At 56.8% G+C, this 12723-nt stretch overlaps 1 protein-coding gene across 1 annotated transcript; it reads left to right on the top strand.

Moving 5' to 3' along the window:
* Positions 1-5572: 5572 nt before the first annotated feature.
* On the top strand, positions 5573-8814 carry DLX2 (distal-less homeobox 2). Its single transcript, XM_066345483.1, has 3 exons — positions 5573-6283; positions 6734-6918; positions 7416-8814. The coding sequence occupies exons 1-3, from the start codon at positions 5887-5889 to the stop codon at positions 7830-7832; spliced, it is 999 nt and encodes a 332-aa protein (XP_066201580.1). The 5' UTR covers positions 5573-5886; the 3' UTR covers positions 7833-8814.
* Positions 8815-12723: the final 3909 nt, after the last annotated feature.

The raw sequence follows: 12723 nt of genomic DNA, 5'->3' as shown, positions 1-12723 counted from the left end.
ACCCTCTGCTGAGAGGGGCTGCCCTGCACCCGTCCAGGGGGTGAACTCCCCGTGAACTTCAGTCTCAGCACAGGGGCTCGCCTCCACCCTCTGCTGAGAGGGGCTGCCCTTCAACCCGTCCAGGGGTGAACTCCCCGTGAACTCCCCTCTCAGCACAGGGGCTCGCCTCCACGCCTCTGCTGAGAGGAGCTGCCCTCCACCCCGTCCAGGGGGTGAACTCCCCGTGAACTTCAGTCTCAGCACAGGGGCTCGCCTCCACGCCTCTGCTGAGAGGAGCTGCCCTCCACCCCGTCCAGGGGTGAACTCCCCTCTCAGCACAGGGGCTCGCCTCCACGCCTCTGCTGAGAGGGGCTGCCCTCCAACCCGTCCAGGGGTGAACTCCCCGTCTCAGCACAGGGGCTCGCCTCCACCCTCTGCTGAGAGGAGTTGCCCTTCAACCCGACCGCGGAGCCCAGGTTAGAAAAGCGGTTTCAGGACCCCATCCAGGCTCTTCCAGGACCGAGGCCGCTGTCCCCTCCCAGCTCCTACTCGCAGCCCCAGGACATGTGGCACCTGGGCTCGGCTCGCAGGCGCCCGGAAGCTCCCAAGCAAGTACCAGGAGCCGGAGCGCAGGCGCGGGGAACATCATGTGAGCTTTTCTGTCAGGTCTGGGAGCAAACCTGGGGAAAAGCATTTTGTTTGCACACCTCTCATCACGCATTGTGGGTGCAGCTGAAAGTGCAAGGCGAACATTCCAGCAGTCTGGGATTTTGTCCTTGGTGGCGGTGGGATGGGGGTGAATCTAATTTATTCCATTAATTTGCTCGCACCCCTAACGACCTAGACACCAAGATCTGGCAGGTTTTAGCCATCGAAGTGGACTCGTTTCTCTTGCTTGCCTGGGTCTCGAGCATTCAGCCGGTGAGCTGGGACTCCACAGTGAGGCCACTGTTTCAACACTTCAGAGGGTAGGGGACCTCTCGTCCTGTGCCAGGTGCCCTGGTGGGTCAAGAACAACTCTCTCTCTCTCTCTCTCTCTCTCTCTCTCTCTCTCTTAAACCATCGAATAAGCAATACGGTGAGATGAGCCTAGCTAGGGTCAGGAAGAACCAGAAGGCAGACGGCAAAAGTGAATCTGAACATTCCAGACATTGTGTTGAACTGACAACCCAACGCCCTGATAGGACCCAGCAGGGACAAACCACCCGCCCCGAACTCGGTTCGCCTGAGGGACGCCTGGGCGCTGGCCTCTCAGGTCACCCTCGAGTCTGTTCTGAGATCTTCCTCTAGGGATCCCTCCCGCAAGTGGCCTGAGCCTCTGCTGGGCTCCTACCCCTCTGCTTTGGGGGCCAGAGGTGCACGCTCAACTTCAGGGCTGTCAGTGACCCTTCCTTTGTCCTCCTGTGCTCATGGCACGTGGCCGGGAAGAGGTGGCGTGGCCCCCTCCCGGGATCCCCAGGCCAGAAACCCAGTCAGATCCGCAGTGGCCTTGCCTCTGTGGCCCAGACCTGAATTCCAGTCCTGACTGTTCAGTGTCCTTAAAGCAAGTGATTGGGTCTCTCTGTGCCTTGGTTTCCAGAATGTGAATAATTCTGAACCTACCACATAGGATCGTTCCCAGGAGTCAGTGAGATAATAAAGACTTGACAGAACTCCTGGTACTTTTAATAAATATATGCTAGCCATTACTATTAGTTATGGCAATATATCTACTTTTTCCACTTGACTGTAAGCTACTGGAGGACAAGATCCCCCAGAACCGGGCACAGTCGCTGGGAGGAGAGTGGCTGACTGAGACGCTCTGGTTCATGGGGAAGATGATGGAGAGAGAGGTAGAGCAAGGGGCTGCCAAAGGTGGGGAAATCCAAGGCAGTCTGTGAGCTGAGAGAGAGGTGCATATTCGACCAGGGGGGGTGACAGGGCAGCAGAGGGCTGAAGACTTGAAGGCCATCCACTTTCTACACAGTCGGGTCCCGCTGGGTCAGAGCACTGGGCCCCGTTCACAGTCCCCGGGTTTTCTCAAGCTCCCCCGCCCACCCATGCTGTGTTTCCTTTCTCTCCTCTCACCGAGTCTGTGCGGGGTGGAGGGGGATCCAAAGAGCAGAACTCACAGTTAGGGATCCCATCTGCTTAAGGACTGGCCCGGCTCCGGGACCGGGAAGAGCGGACCGCACCCAGAGGCCCTGCAGACTCCCCTCGGGGCAAGCAAAGGAAACCAGATTGCGCACACTGCCAGTGAGAAAGGACTGGGCGACTGTTGTCTGCTGGAAGATACGATGGCCGTTGAAGAAGGGATGAAAGTACAACCAGTTCGGTACTGGAAAGGCTCCCATAAACCAAACCCCCACCCTCTCCAGAAGTCTGAGTTCTAGAACATCCCCAAAGAAACTCGGGACGTGCAGGTTCCTAGAGCGACTATATAGGGGCGCGAGAGAATGTCCCTCAGACCAGCGGCCTGGAAACCCGTGTTTGGGGGGCTCTCGATGAAAGAGTGCAAAGAGGGGACACGGAGACGTCCAGCCAAAGCCCGCCATGATCCCCGGAGTGGGGTAGCCAAGTGAAAACGGGCTTGTTACTGTGTGCACGAAGGGCACCGCTGCACCGAACGCTCCCAGCGGGCGGGCGGGAGGAGCAAACTCTTCCCCACCACACCCCTCAGGGTCCGCTTGCTGTTAAACCGAGGACTCCCAGTGGTGGCGAGGCAGTGCAGTGGAACCAGGCGAAGTCCTGAAATCCAGACCCTGGCCAACAATGGGGCCGAGGCTGAAAGCACAGCGCAGTGAACTGTTCTCCAGGGCCCCTCGCGGTCTGCTGGAGACCTGGAGCTTTTCAGCAAGGCTCAGAGTAAACAATCTGTGACTTGCCCTGTGGCAGCAGAGAAAGAAGGAGTACCCTAACTCAAGGGAAGTCGTGCCTGCCCTCGAGACTCGGGCGTTCACTCGTGCCATGGGAACGGCGATTCCAGTCCTGTCCTGTCCCTGCCTGACAAGTGTTGCCGGGAGGCTCTCACAAGAAGAGACAGTGAGGCTCCGATCGGATAAAGCGCAGCGGGGACAATCGGGTGGGCACCGGATCCTAAGCGAAAGTGTCTGAGCGATGGGACAGAACAAGGCAAGAGCAGAAACACTGAGCTCCCCTCCTTCCCCCTCCTTCTTTAGGTTCCTGTGAAGTAAAAGAATGTGAAGGCTGAGGGAGGAGGGGGGACCGAAAGCAGAAAAGAGGAAGGAAGTTGCCCTGAGGCAGAGAATGAAGTTTGGTGGAAAGGAGGCACCACTATTTCCCAAACTCACTTTGAGTTTCCCTCTTAACTCCTCTCAGAGCACTAGGGAGAGGGGCCTTCAGTCTCACTGTGGGTGAGAATGTCAGTTTGCTCTGGTACTGTCTCCCTGACTTTAGACCAAAGTGAGGAAATAATTTGGATATTGTGATGTGGTCCATCAGATAATTTGAGCAAACTCCGATTTGTACCTGGATTATCAGAATTAATATCTCAAGTCTTTACTTGATTCTCCAAATGCAGTTGTAATTTCTGCCTCTCCTTTTCTCCTACACATACACACACAGGCCCTTGTTTTCTAGTTAAAAGAGAACTGGAGTCGTTTTTCCTTCCAGGAAGATGCCGTTTTCTAGATCTCAGCTGACCTGGACTTTAGACTATAAATGAAGGTTCTCGTGGATAGTAAAATACAACAAACTTACCACCATGAAAAAGTCTGGCAGGTATGCTTGGGGTTAGAACAAAGGCACACAGAGAAGGCGAGAGGATTGCAATTGGATCTTTTATATTTCATTTTCAGGGGGAAACAGTTTTTATATAAGTTTCTGTATAAGGTTAAAACTGCTACCATTGTGGTGACAGAAAGACTTGGAGTTTGGAGCCAAGACGCCAAAAGGCAATCTTGATTATATATCTACTGCTTAATTTTGTAACTGGGGTACACAAAGCAGCAGCTTGAGTACAGGAATGAGGCAGTGTGGTTCTGTGGTGGTGAGCTCCAACTCCCAAAGCATTTCTATAAAGCTCACCCTTCTACATTAACCAAAAGGAAGGCTGGGAACTAAATCCAGGCAGACTCGAAGGCGGATTACCTTCTTCATTATTCCGCAGAGGCTGAGCTGTGTGGATGGTGTAGTTTTAATTACACGCTTGCTTTTCTGGGGAAGAAGACCAAAGATCCTATTTTTCAAAGTATCAACTTGTTTTCCATTAGGCAGTTGTTGTAACAAGTTCTTTCAGCTACACGTTATGTCGTTAGGAAGGGGGTGCTTCAGATGGCGCGCACTAGCACAATTTTGTGGCTTTTAATTACTATTTTGTTCCTTTGGGGGGTTTCAGAGGCTGGCGCCTCTGCGTGATTAGACCGTCTACTGGTCCTGCCACAACCATGCACACCTCCAGCAGGTGGCGCCACAAGGCAGATACTGCCGACTTGGGAGTCCAGTAAAGGAAGGCCAGTGTCCCCCCAACTCCGGACCACAGTTTCCAACCACCAGGAAATAGAAATATAGAGGAAGTCGCCACTTCAGATTTAGAAAAAGAAATTGCAATGATAGGGCCGAAGAGGGTCCTAAAGTGAAAAACTAGAGTTAAATGCATGAGGTAAACTTTTCTATTTGTTTTTGTAAGTTTTTCAAAACATGCAGTATGGAGACGACTCTATTCCATTTTCACTTTCGTAAAAACATAGAATTTAGAGTTAAAATAAACTTTGAAGACCATCTGGTCAGTGTGGTCTAGCTTTCCAACCTAGAGAGGAAATCAGCGGGATAGCTTTTCCGGTGTCAATTAGTCATCTAACTCAATCTCCACACGTCAGGCAAGTACAAGGGAAAATGATGTACTACAATACCTTTGCAATAATACCTTTAAATTTATATAGCTTTTCTCTCAAGCAACAAGGAAAAATCATTTAAATATTATCTAATTAATTGTCCTAATATCCCTGCGGTTTGGTTGGGAAGCAGGTATTATTATACAGTACGTGGTTTATGGATAATTTAAATCAATTGACTATGTCATGTGCCAAGTGGCTGACAACTAAATAAGTACCAGACACTTCGAGGAAAAGCGAGCTAGAATTGGCCTGGCTCTCGGCACCGCTTTATTTTGATTAATGTTTGGAAGCTGACCTCGGACTTGAAGGTCTGAGTCACCAGAATTGGTTGGCACTTGTACACAGAATAGGAAATGCCAGTCTCCGTCTTCACGCCTGCTGTCTTCCTGCCGCCGGCCACCCTAACTCCCCATTATACCCCCAGCCCCTTGCCTCGCCGCTCACACTGAGCAGCAGCTTGTCTGCACCCGCGACCGCAGCAGCCGCAGCACCTGCCCTGTGACACCCGCCCCCCATCCCACCCCCCGCCCCCCATCCCACCCCCCGCCCCCCATCCCACCCCCCGCCCCCCATCCCACCCCCCGCCCGGCGTTCTTGGGTGCTTGTAACTTCGCGGCCTGGCGCTTTTGATTGGCTGTTGCTAGGTGACGTTGCTTGCGTTCACGTGACAAGTGTTAAATGCCCACCCTGCAGGAGCCCGCCCCGCAGATAAACGTAAAGCTGCTGCGGGCTACTCACCTGCTCCCGCCTCCCGGAGCCCCGGCCTAGCCCGTGTCACCCCTGCCCCTCCTCCACTGCCGCCCCCCGCCCGAGCCAGCGCTGGGCGAGAAGCCGAGCGGCCGGAGAGGCGCAGAGAGGATGCGGCCGGCGGCAGCTGTCCCGAGCTCTGCACGGTGATCGCCTCCCCCGGAGGAGGAGTTGCCTACTAGACCACTGCTCCGTTTCTTGTGTGCCTCCCCACCCTCACCCCTGTAATTACATTGGCTGCTGGAGGGGACCGGGAGAGACGGAGGAGGCGCCTCGCTTTCCCCCTCGCGCCTGCCACCCGTGATCTTTCCCGTCCCGGGCCAGGATGACTGGAGTCTTTGACAGTTTGGTGGCTGATATGCACTCGACCCAGATCACGGCCTCCAGCACATACCACCAGCACCAGCAGCCCCCGAGCGGCGGCGGCGCCGGCCCCGGCAGCAGCAACGGCAGCAGCCTCCACAAGCCCCAGGAGTCGCCGACCCTCCCGGTGTCAACAGCTACCGACAGCAGCTACTACACCAACCAGCAGCATCCGGCGGGCGGCGGCGGCGGCGGGGGCTCGCCCTACGCGCACATGGGTTCCTACCAGTACCACACCAGCGGCCTCAACAATGTACCTTATTCCACCAAGAGTGGCTACGACCTGGGTTACACCGCCGCCGCCTACACCTCCTACGCGCCCTATGGGACCAGTTCGTCCCCGGCCAACAACGAGCCTGGTAAGAATAACGTTGGCATCAACGGTGCCAGGTCGGTCTAGCTCCTGGGATGGAGGGATCAAAATGTTTAGGCAGGTGTCCTTCCGGAGCCCTGGCTTTCCATACCACGTGGACCCGGCCCACCCCGCGCCTTCGCCATTCTCAACCTCCAGTCTGCCGAGCGTTTGTCCCTCGGTGCCCTGCTGGTCAGACCGGGTGGCCTCAGGGCCGCGCGGTGCAGGCCTCGTTTCCTTACCACCCGCTTATCCTTTCTCTGCAGTATGTGCCTGTCTGTCTCTCCGCTGACGGGCCCAGCTACCGGGGTCTGTGGCGGCACCGGTCGGCGCGTTGCGAAGTGGCGCCTGGGAATCCACCTCCTGGCTGGGGCCAAGTCCCACGCGGGGCCTCTCTGCGGGCGGGAACTCGCGGGCTCCCTGGCTGTGCGATTCTCACGACTCCGTATCGTTACAGAGAAAGAGGACCTCGAGCCTGAAATTCGGATAGTGAACGGCAAGCCAAAGAAAGTCCGGAAACCCCGCACCATCTACTCCAGTTTCCAGCTGGCGGCTCTTCAGCGGCGTTTCCAAAAGACTCAGTACCTGGCGCTGCCTGAGCGAGCCGAGCTGGCCGCGTCGCTGGGCCTCACCCAGACTCAAGTGAGGGCTCGCGGCCGGGGGTGGCTGGGGGCAGGGGCGAGGAGGGCGCTGGGCTGGGGCGGCTGGGGAGCAGGTGGGTTCAGGACAATGTTTAGAAAAAATATATTTTTAATAATTTTAAGAATTTCGAGACCTGCGCCTTGGGCGCCTCAACTTCTACCCTCCAAGCTGAAATTCCCCAGGGTAAGGAGAGGGTGGGCCGAAATCCGGCACCACGCTGTCCTTCTCCGCACTACTGATGAAGCGGGTAAAATATAATAACTGGCCCTCCTGACCCACCCCCGCCGTCAGCATCAGCACGGGGCACACACACCAGCGGTACCGGGCTTTCTGAGGTGACCACCCAATGGGAGCAGGAATCAGCGCAGCCCAGGCACGTGATCCGCCTGTGTCCGGGGTGCTGGGTGCCCACCTCTTGCTCTCGGTCTTTCTGCGCTTCCTCCCCTCCCCGGGTTCCCAGTGTCCTCCACTAATGCTCGGGTCCCTTTTCTACAAAGGTCAAAATCTGGTTCCAGAACCGCCGATCCAAGTTCAAGAAGATGTGGAAAAGCGGTGAGATCCCCTCGGAGCAACACCCCGGAGCCAGCGCCTCCCCACCCTGCGCTTCGCCGCCGGGCTCGGCGCCGGCCTCCTGGGACTTCGGCGCGCCGCCGCGCATGGGGGGCGGCGGCGGCGGCGGCGCGGGCAGCTCGGGCTCCAGCCCCAGCAGCGCGGCCTCGGCTTTCCTGGGCAGCTACCCGTGGTACCACCAGGCCTCGGGCGCAGCCTCGCACCTGCAGGCCGCCGCGCCGCTGCTGCACCCGACGCAGAGCGCGCAGCCTCACCAGCACCAGCACCACCAGCACCAGCACCAGCACCACCAGCAGCAGCACGGCGGCGGGGGCGCCCCGGTGAGCGCCGGGACGATTTTCTAACCCCGGGAGACCGCAGAGACTGCGAGCAGAGCCCCGCTCTGCTCGGTGTTCGCCCCCAAGCCCAGAGGGACTCCCCAGCCGGGCCGCCGCCGCCACCCCTCCCGGAGTTCGTGGCCGGGGACGGCGCGCCCCGGGCCCCGCTCCCTCGCGCGGCCACCGAGCGGCGGGGACCTGGAGGCTCCTCGCGGGGGTCCCGGCAGCCGCACGGTGAAGGCCGCGGGCCCGGCCCGAGCGGCCGCAGACAGGCCGCCCCTCGCCTCCGCCCCGCCGGCCGGCCGGCGCCTTCCTCGCCGCGGGCAGCCCGCCGAGTCCGGGGACGGGCTGCCTCCCCCGCCCGCGAGGCCAGCCCGGCTCTCTGAGACTCCTTTCTCCTCGGCCGCCCCCGGGCCCCGCGCGGCCCGCCCGGGTTCCTGACCTCCCGAGTCCCGCCGCTTTCTCCGGCTCCGCGGCTCCCAGCCCCGGGGGCCTCCCGCCTGGGCCCCCTCCCGGCCGGAACCTCCCTTATCTCTCTCCTCAGCCGTCACCAGTGGAGGTTTGTTTTTGTTTTTTATTTTTATTTTTTTAAAGTTTAGGTGCCTTTGCGGATGACCTCATTTTAATATTGGGATAAAATGATTTTTTAATATGTGGACACTGCAAAAAAAAAAAAGTGTTTAAATTATCTTTTTTAAAACCTATTCAGGATTAATAGCCTGGACTTCGACATAGAGTTTGTAAATAAAGGTGTCTGTGCAGATTTTCCCACTGATTTATTTGTATAAAAACACTCATCTTTTCCGACTTTTCTGTAAACCCCCACTTGTGAAAACTGCGATTTAGCAGTGACCTCAGTAACCCCTCCGGTTTATTTTTCCCTTAAGAATTTTCTCAGTTAAACTAAGCTACTGATTTGGATTTGTTATCTTATCCTAAAGTCTTCGTTCTTGAAATGAGAGGTATTTTGGGGTTATTTATTATAAAAACAACATGCTCTTAATGTTGATTTTACAGTATGAAGAGATTATTTAAATAAATTATTGTTTTCATTGGATGTGTGAGTTTTTACCTTGGTGTCACGACCTGGAAGCTCAAGCCTCTGCCCAGGCGGGGAACCTGGTCAGCCCAGAGTGACACGTCTTCCGAGGCTGTGCGTGCAGCGAGGTCCGGCGAGGCGAGGACAGGCTCGCGCCGCTCAGGGCGCCCGCGGAATGTGCGCGCTCTGCCCCCACCCGCGTCTGGACGCGGGCTTGGCCAGCTCCAAGCGCGGTAAGTCACTCAGCGCCCGGCCGCTCCAGCCTCCGCCTGTCCTGCCCCTCCGGCGCCGGCGCCGCCGCCCCGCGCCTGGGCGGTCTCTGCCGCCTCCGCGCCGCGCCCGGGGTGCTGGCCAGGCTGTGATTCCGAGCCCCCGCGGGGAACCTAGAGCCCGAGCCTGAGCGCACCCGAAACCCGGGTCAGACCCCTACATCGGACCCTCCCCTCTGTTTGCCCCGCGGCTCTTCTGGGGCTGGCCGAGCCGAGAACTCCCGTGAGTCACCCCAGCCCTCAGTCACCCCAGACTCGGGTGGCTTGCTCTAGAATGCAGGGCGACCTCTGCGCAGGGCTTCCCCAGCAGACACACAATCACACACTGTGACTCTCAGAGACACAGCTATCCTATCAAACACTCTCAGACACACAGTCACACACTGTGACTCTCAGAGACACAGCTATACTATCAAACACTCAGACACACAACCACACACTGTGACTCTCAGAGACACAGCTATATTATCAAACACTCTCAGACACACAGTCACACACTGTGACTCTCAGAGACACAGCTATCCTATCAAACACTCTCAGACACAGTCACACACTGTGACTCTCAGAGACACAGCTATGCTATCAAACACTCTCAGACACACAGTCACACACTGTGACTCTCAGAGACACAGCTATACTATCAAACACTCAGACACACAACCACACACTGTGACTCTCAGAGACACAGCTATGCTATCAAACACTCTCAGACACACAGTCACACACTGTGACTCTCAGAGACACAGCTATACTATCAAACACTCAGACACACAACCACACATTGTGACTCTCAGAGACACAGCTATACTATCAAACACTCTCAGACACACAGTCACACACTGTGACTCTCAGAGACACAGCTATCCTATCAAACACTCTCAGACACACAGTCACACACTGTGACTCTCAGAGACACAGCTATACTATCAAACACTCTCAGACACACAGTCACACACTCATAGTGAATGACACATTCACACACGCTGTTCTACAAACTCATGCACACTCACGAACAAATATGCACACTCATGTGGAGACTGATGCACATTGCTGTGGAAGTGGCATCTTTCCATCTCATACTCTCTTGAGGGGAAAGGTCCACACATCCTTCAGCTCTGCTATCCACCTTGGGTCTCACCCAACCAGCTTCCAACTTTGGAAGTGACCCTACTTTCTGGCATTGCCTGCAAAAGCCAGGGGTAGGTGAGTAATGCAGGACTGAACTTAAAGTGTCTTTCCTTGAAAGCACCTGGGCCAACAGTTGGAAGCTTCCCGGTTTCAATCGCTGTGTGACTTTGGACTGCCCACCTCTGGGTGTTGCAGTGTGCAGATCTATAAGATAAGAGAACTAAAACAGCTATCTCAGAGTTGTGAGCACTAAATGAAGCAACGATGTAACACAGTGTCTGGCACCTAGTCAGCACTCAGTATTTATTTTTGCTGTTAGTAGTATATTGCTTGAGCCTATTGCCCCCAAACAAGAAGGCTTTACTTTTTGTATGATTATGAGGCCCAGTTAGCCAGAGGCCTTTCCAACCTCATCATGTGAAAGAGCAGCACTCTATGGACGGGAGACCTCTGCCCCTTTCCAATATGGAAGCCTGAACCTTGAGCAGCCTCTCTGAAGGGACCGTGCTGTACTGGAAAGAAGGTTGGGGGGGGGGGGAGGCACGCCAGAGAACCCCGCTTCTCAGATCCAGGCCTCCTCTCCTCTAGGATGGTTATTCAGGCCATCCTTGCTGTGTGGCTTCACTCAACTCGGGGGGGGGGGGGGGGTTTACAAAAAAACAATAGACATCAGAAGGGAGTGACTTTCTAGGCTCACCGTCATTATCTTGAGAGGAATCCCATCTCTTCTGGCTAGATTGTTTTGGGGCCTGTACCGAGACTGCTTTACTACAGAGAGACGGTCCAGGGAGCTGGGCTCTGCACAAAGCAGGGGGGTTCCACAACCCTGTATCCGTTTGCATTCCTGCGTGTTTCCCCAGTCTAGGGAGGTTTGAGCTGAATCCTATTGACCCCGCGATTCTGGCCTCCCTCAGCAGCTTCTGCCTAGCAGACCCCCATTCCTGTCCTCCCTCCCCCAGCTCCAAATTCCACGGTTTTCTTTGAGTGCCAATAGCCGGTGCCAACCTTCCTCCTGCGGTTTACTGCGCCCTCCCTTCCTTTGCGCGCCCTCCCCTCCCCCTTCTGAAACCAGCGAGGAGAGACGGGGCAGTAAATTGGCTGGTGTCGAGGATCTGCAGCAGACAAGATGATTAAGAGGCCTACGCCGGAGCGCCCGGGGCAGGGAATGTCAGCCCAAGTTGGAATCACGCAACAGGCCTTGGCATGAGCGAGTCTGAGAGCCGGGAGGGCGGGCGGCCCCAGCTCCGGGGTGGGCCGAGGCCCCACAGACTCGCCGGAGTCACCGAGCCCGGCAGCCGGCGGCGGCGGGGTCGGGCGGGGCCACGGAGCGCCTTTCCCCGGGAAGCTCGCGGAGCAGAGGGCAGAGGGGTGCAGGGGCCAGAGGAAGGGGGCGTTTCCGCAGACAAGGAGAAGGGCAGAGAGAAGAGAAAGCAAGGATGCGCCGGGGTCCCGAGAGGGGGGGAGGGGGGGAGTGAGAGGAGCAACAAAGCCCGGCTGGGGGGGAGGGGCCGGCTCCAGCCCCGCCGGGGGCGAAGCTCGGGCCAGCCTTTCTCACAGTCTCGAGGCCCGCGGAGAGACACCGGGCCCTGTGATCAGCCCGCCGCCGCGCAGACTAGCTCCCCCCGCGCCCGACGGTGCTCCCCAAAGCGCGAGTGAAATATGGAAATGGCAAGCAGCGATCTCGTCTCCCTACGCTGGGAAACCAGTCGCGCTCGAAACACACATAAATCTTCATTGCAATCCCCTTCCATTCGCTCGCGTGAACTATCAGGCCTGAGACAGGATGTGACAAGCGCTGGAAAGCCGGGAGAAGGAAACCGTAGAGTGGGGGGTGCCCTACCCTCTCCGCCCGTGGCAGAGTTGCTCTGAACTCCTGCGGGGCGCTGACACTGAGTCTCCATTCCCGGGGCTGGCAGCTGGTGCGCGCCCACATCCGCCTTTCCTCCCATTCCTGCCCCTCCCCTTTCTCCCCCGACTGCGCGCGCTCCCGCCAGCCACCTCCTCGGGGGTGCTCGGCTGAGTTTACACACACCCCTCGCGCTGCCCAGAATTCCCGCCGCCCGCTCGGCCGCTGCGGGGCAAGGAAGGGCAGAGAAGAAAGGGAACGGATCCCGGGCCTAATCAGCGTGGCTGCAATGTGGGACCGTTTAGGAAGCTTCCCCTCAGCCTTCTTTCAGGATTACTTGTGAAATTTGTGAATATCCGTCCTGTGTAAGGATTTCCGAGACTGGTGGGGCTAGTTTGGGGGAAGTATCAAGTTTGATGGGGGTGGAGAGAGCGCAAGAAGACAGCAGCTTTGTTTACAAACAGATTGTGGTCGAAGGGGGAGAGGAAGGAAAAGTGGTGAAGAGTGTGGAAGTGGTCGAATGGCCCCTTTCACTGTTGGAACCCACCCAGCAAAGGAGAACGACGTTGGGGAGCAGAAAGCCTTCTTGCCTTTCAAAAAAAAAAAAAAAAGTCGTCCTCAACGACTGTAAAACCC

Source organism: Saccopteryx leptura, chromosome 7 (genome assembly GCF_036850995.1).
Source record: "Saccopteryx leptura isolate mSacLep1 chromosome 7, mSacLep1_pri_phased_curated, whole genome shotgun sequence".
NCBI lineage: Eukaryota > Metazoa > Chordata > Mammalia > Chiroptera > Emballonuridae > Saccopteryx > Saccopteryx leptura.
Note: the sequence above shows the minus strand (reverse complement) of the source record. Positions and strands in the feature narration are given on the sequence as shown.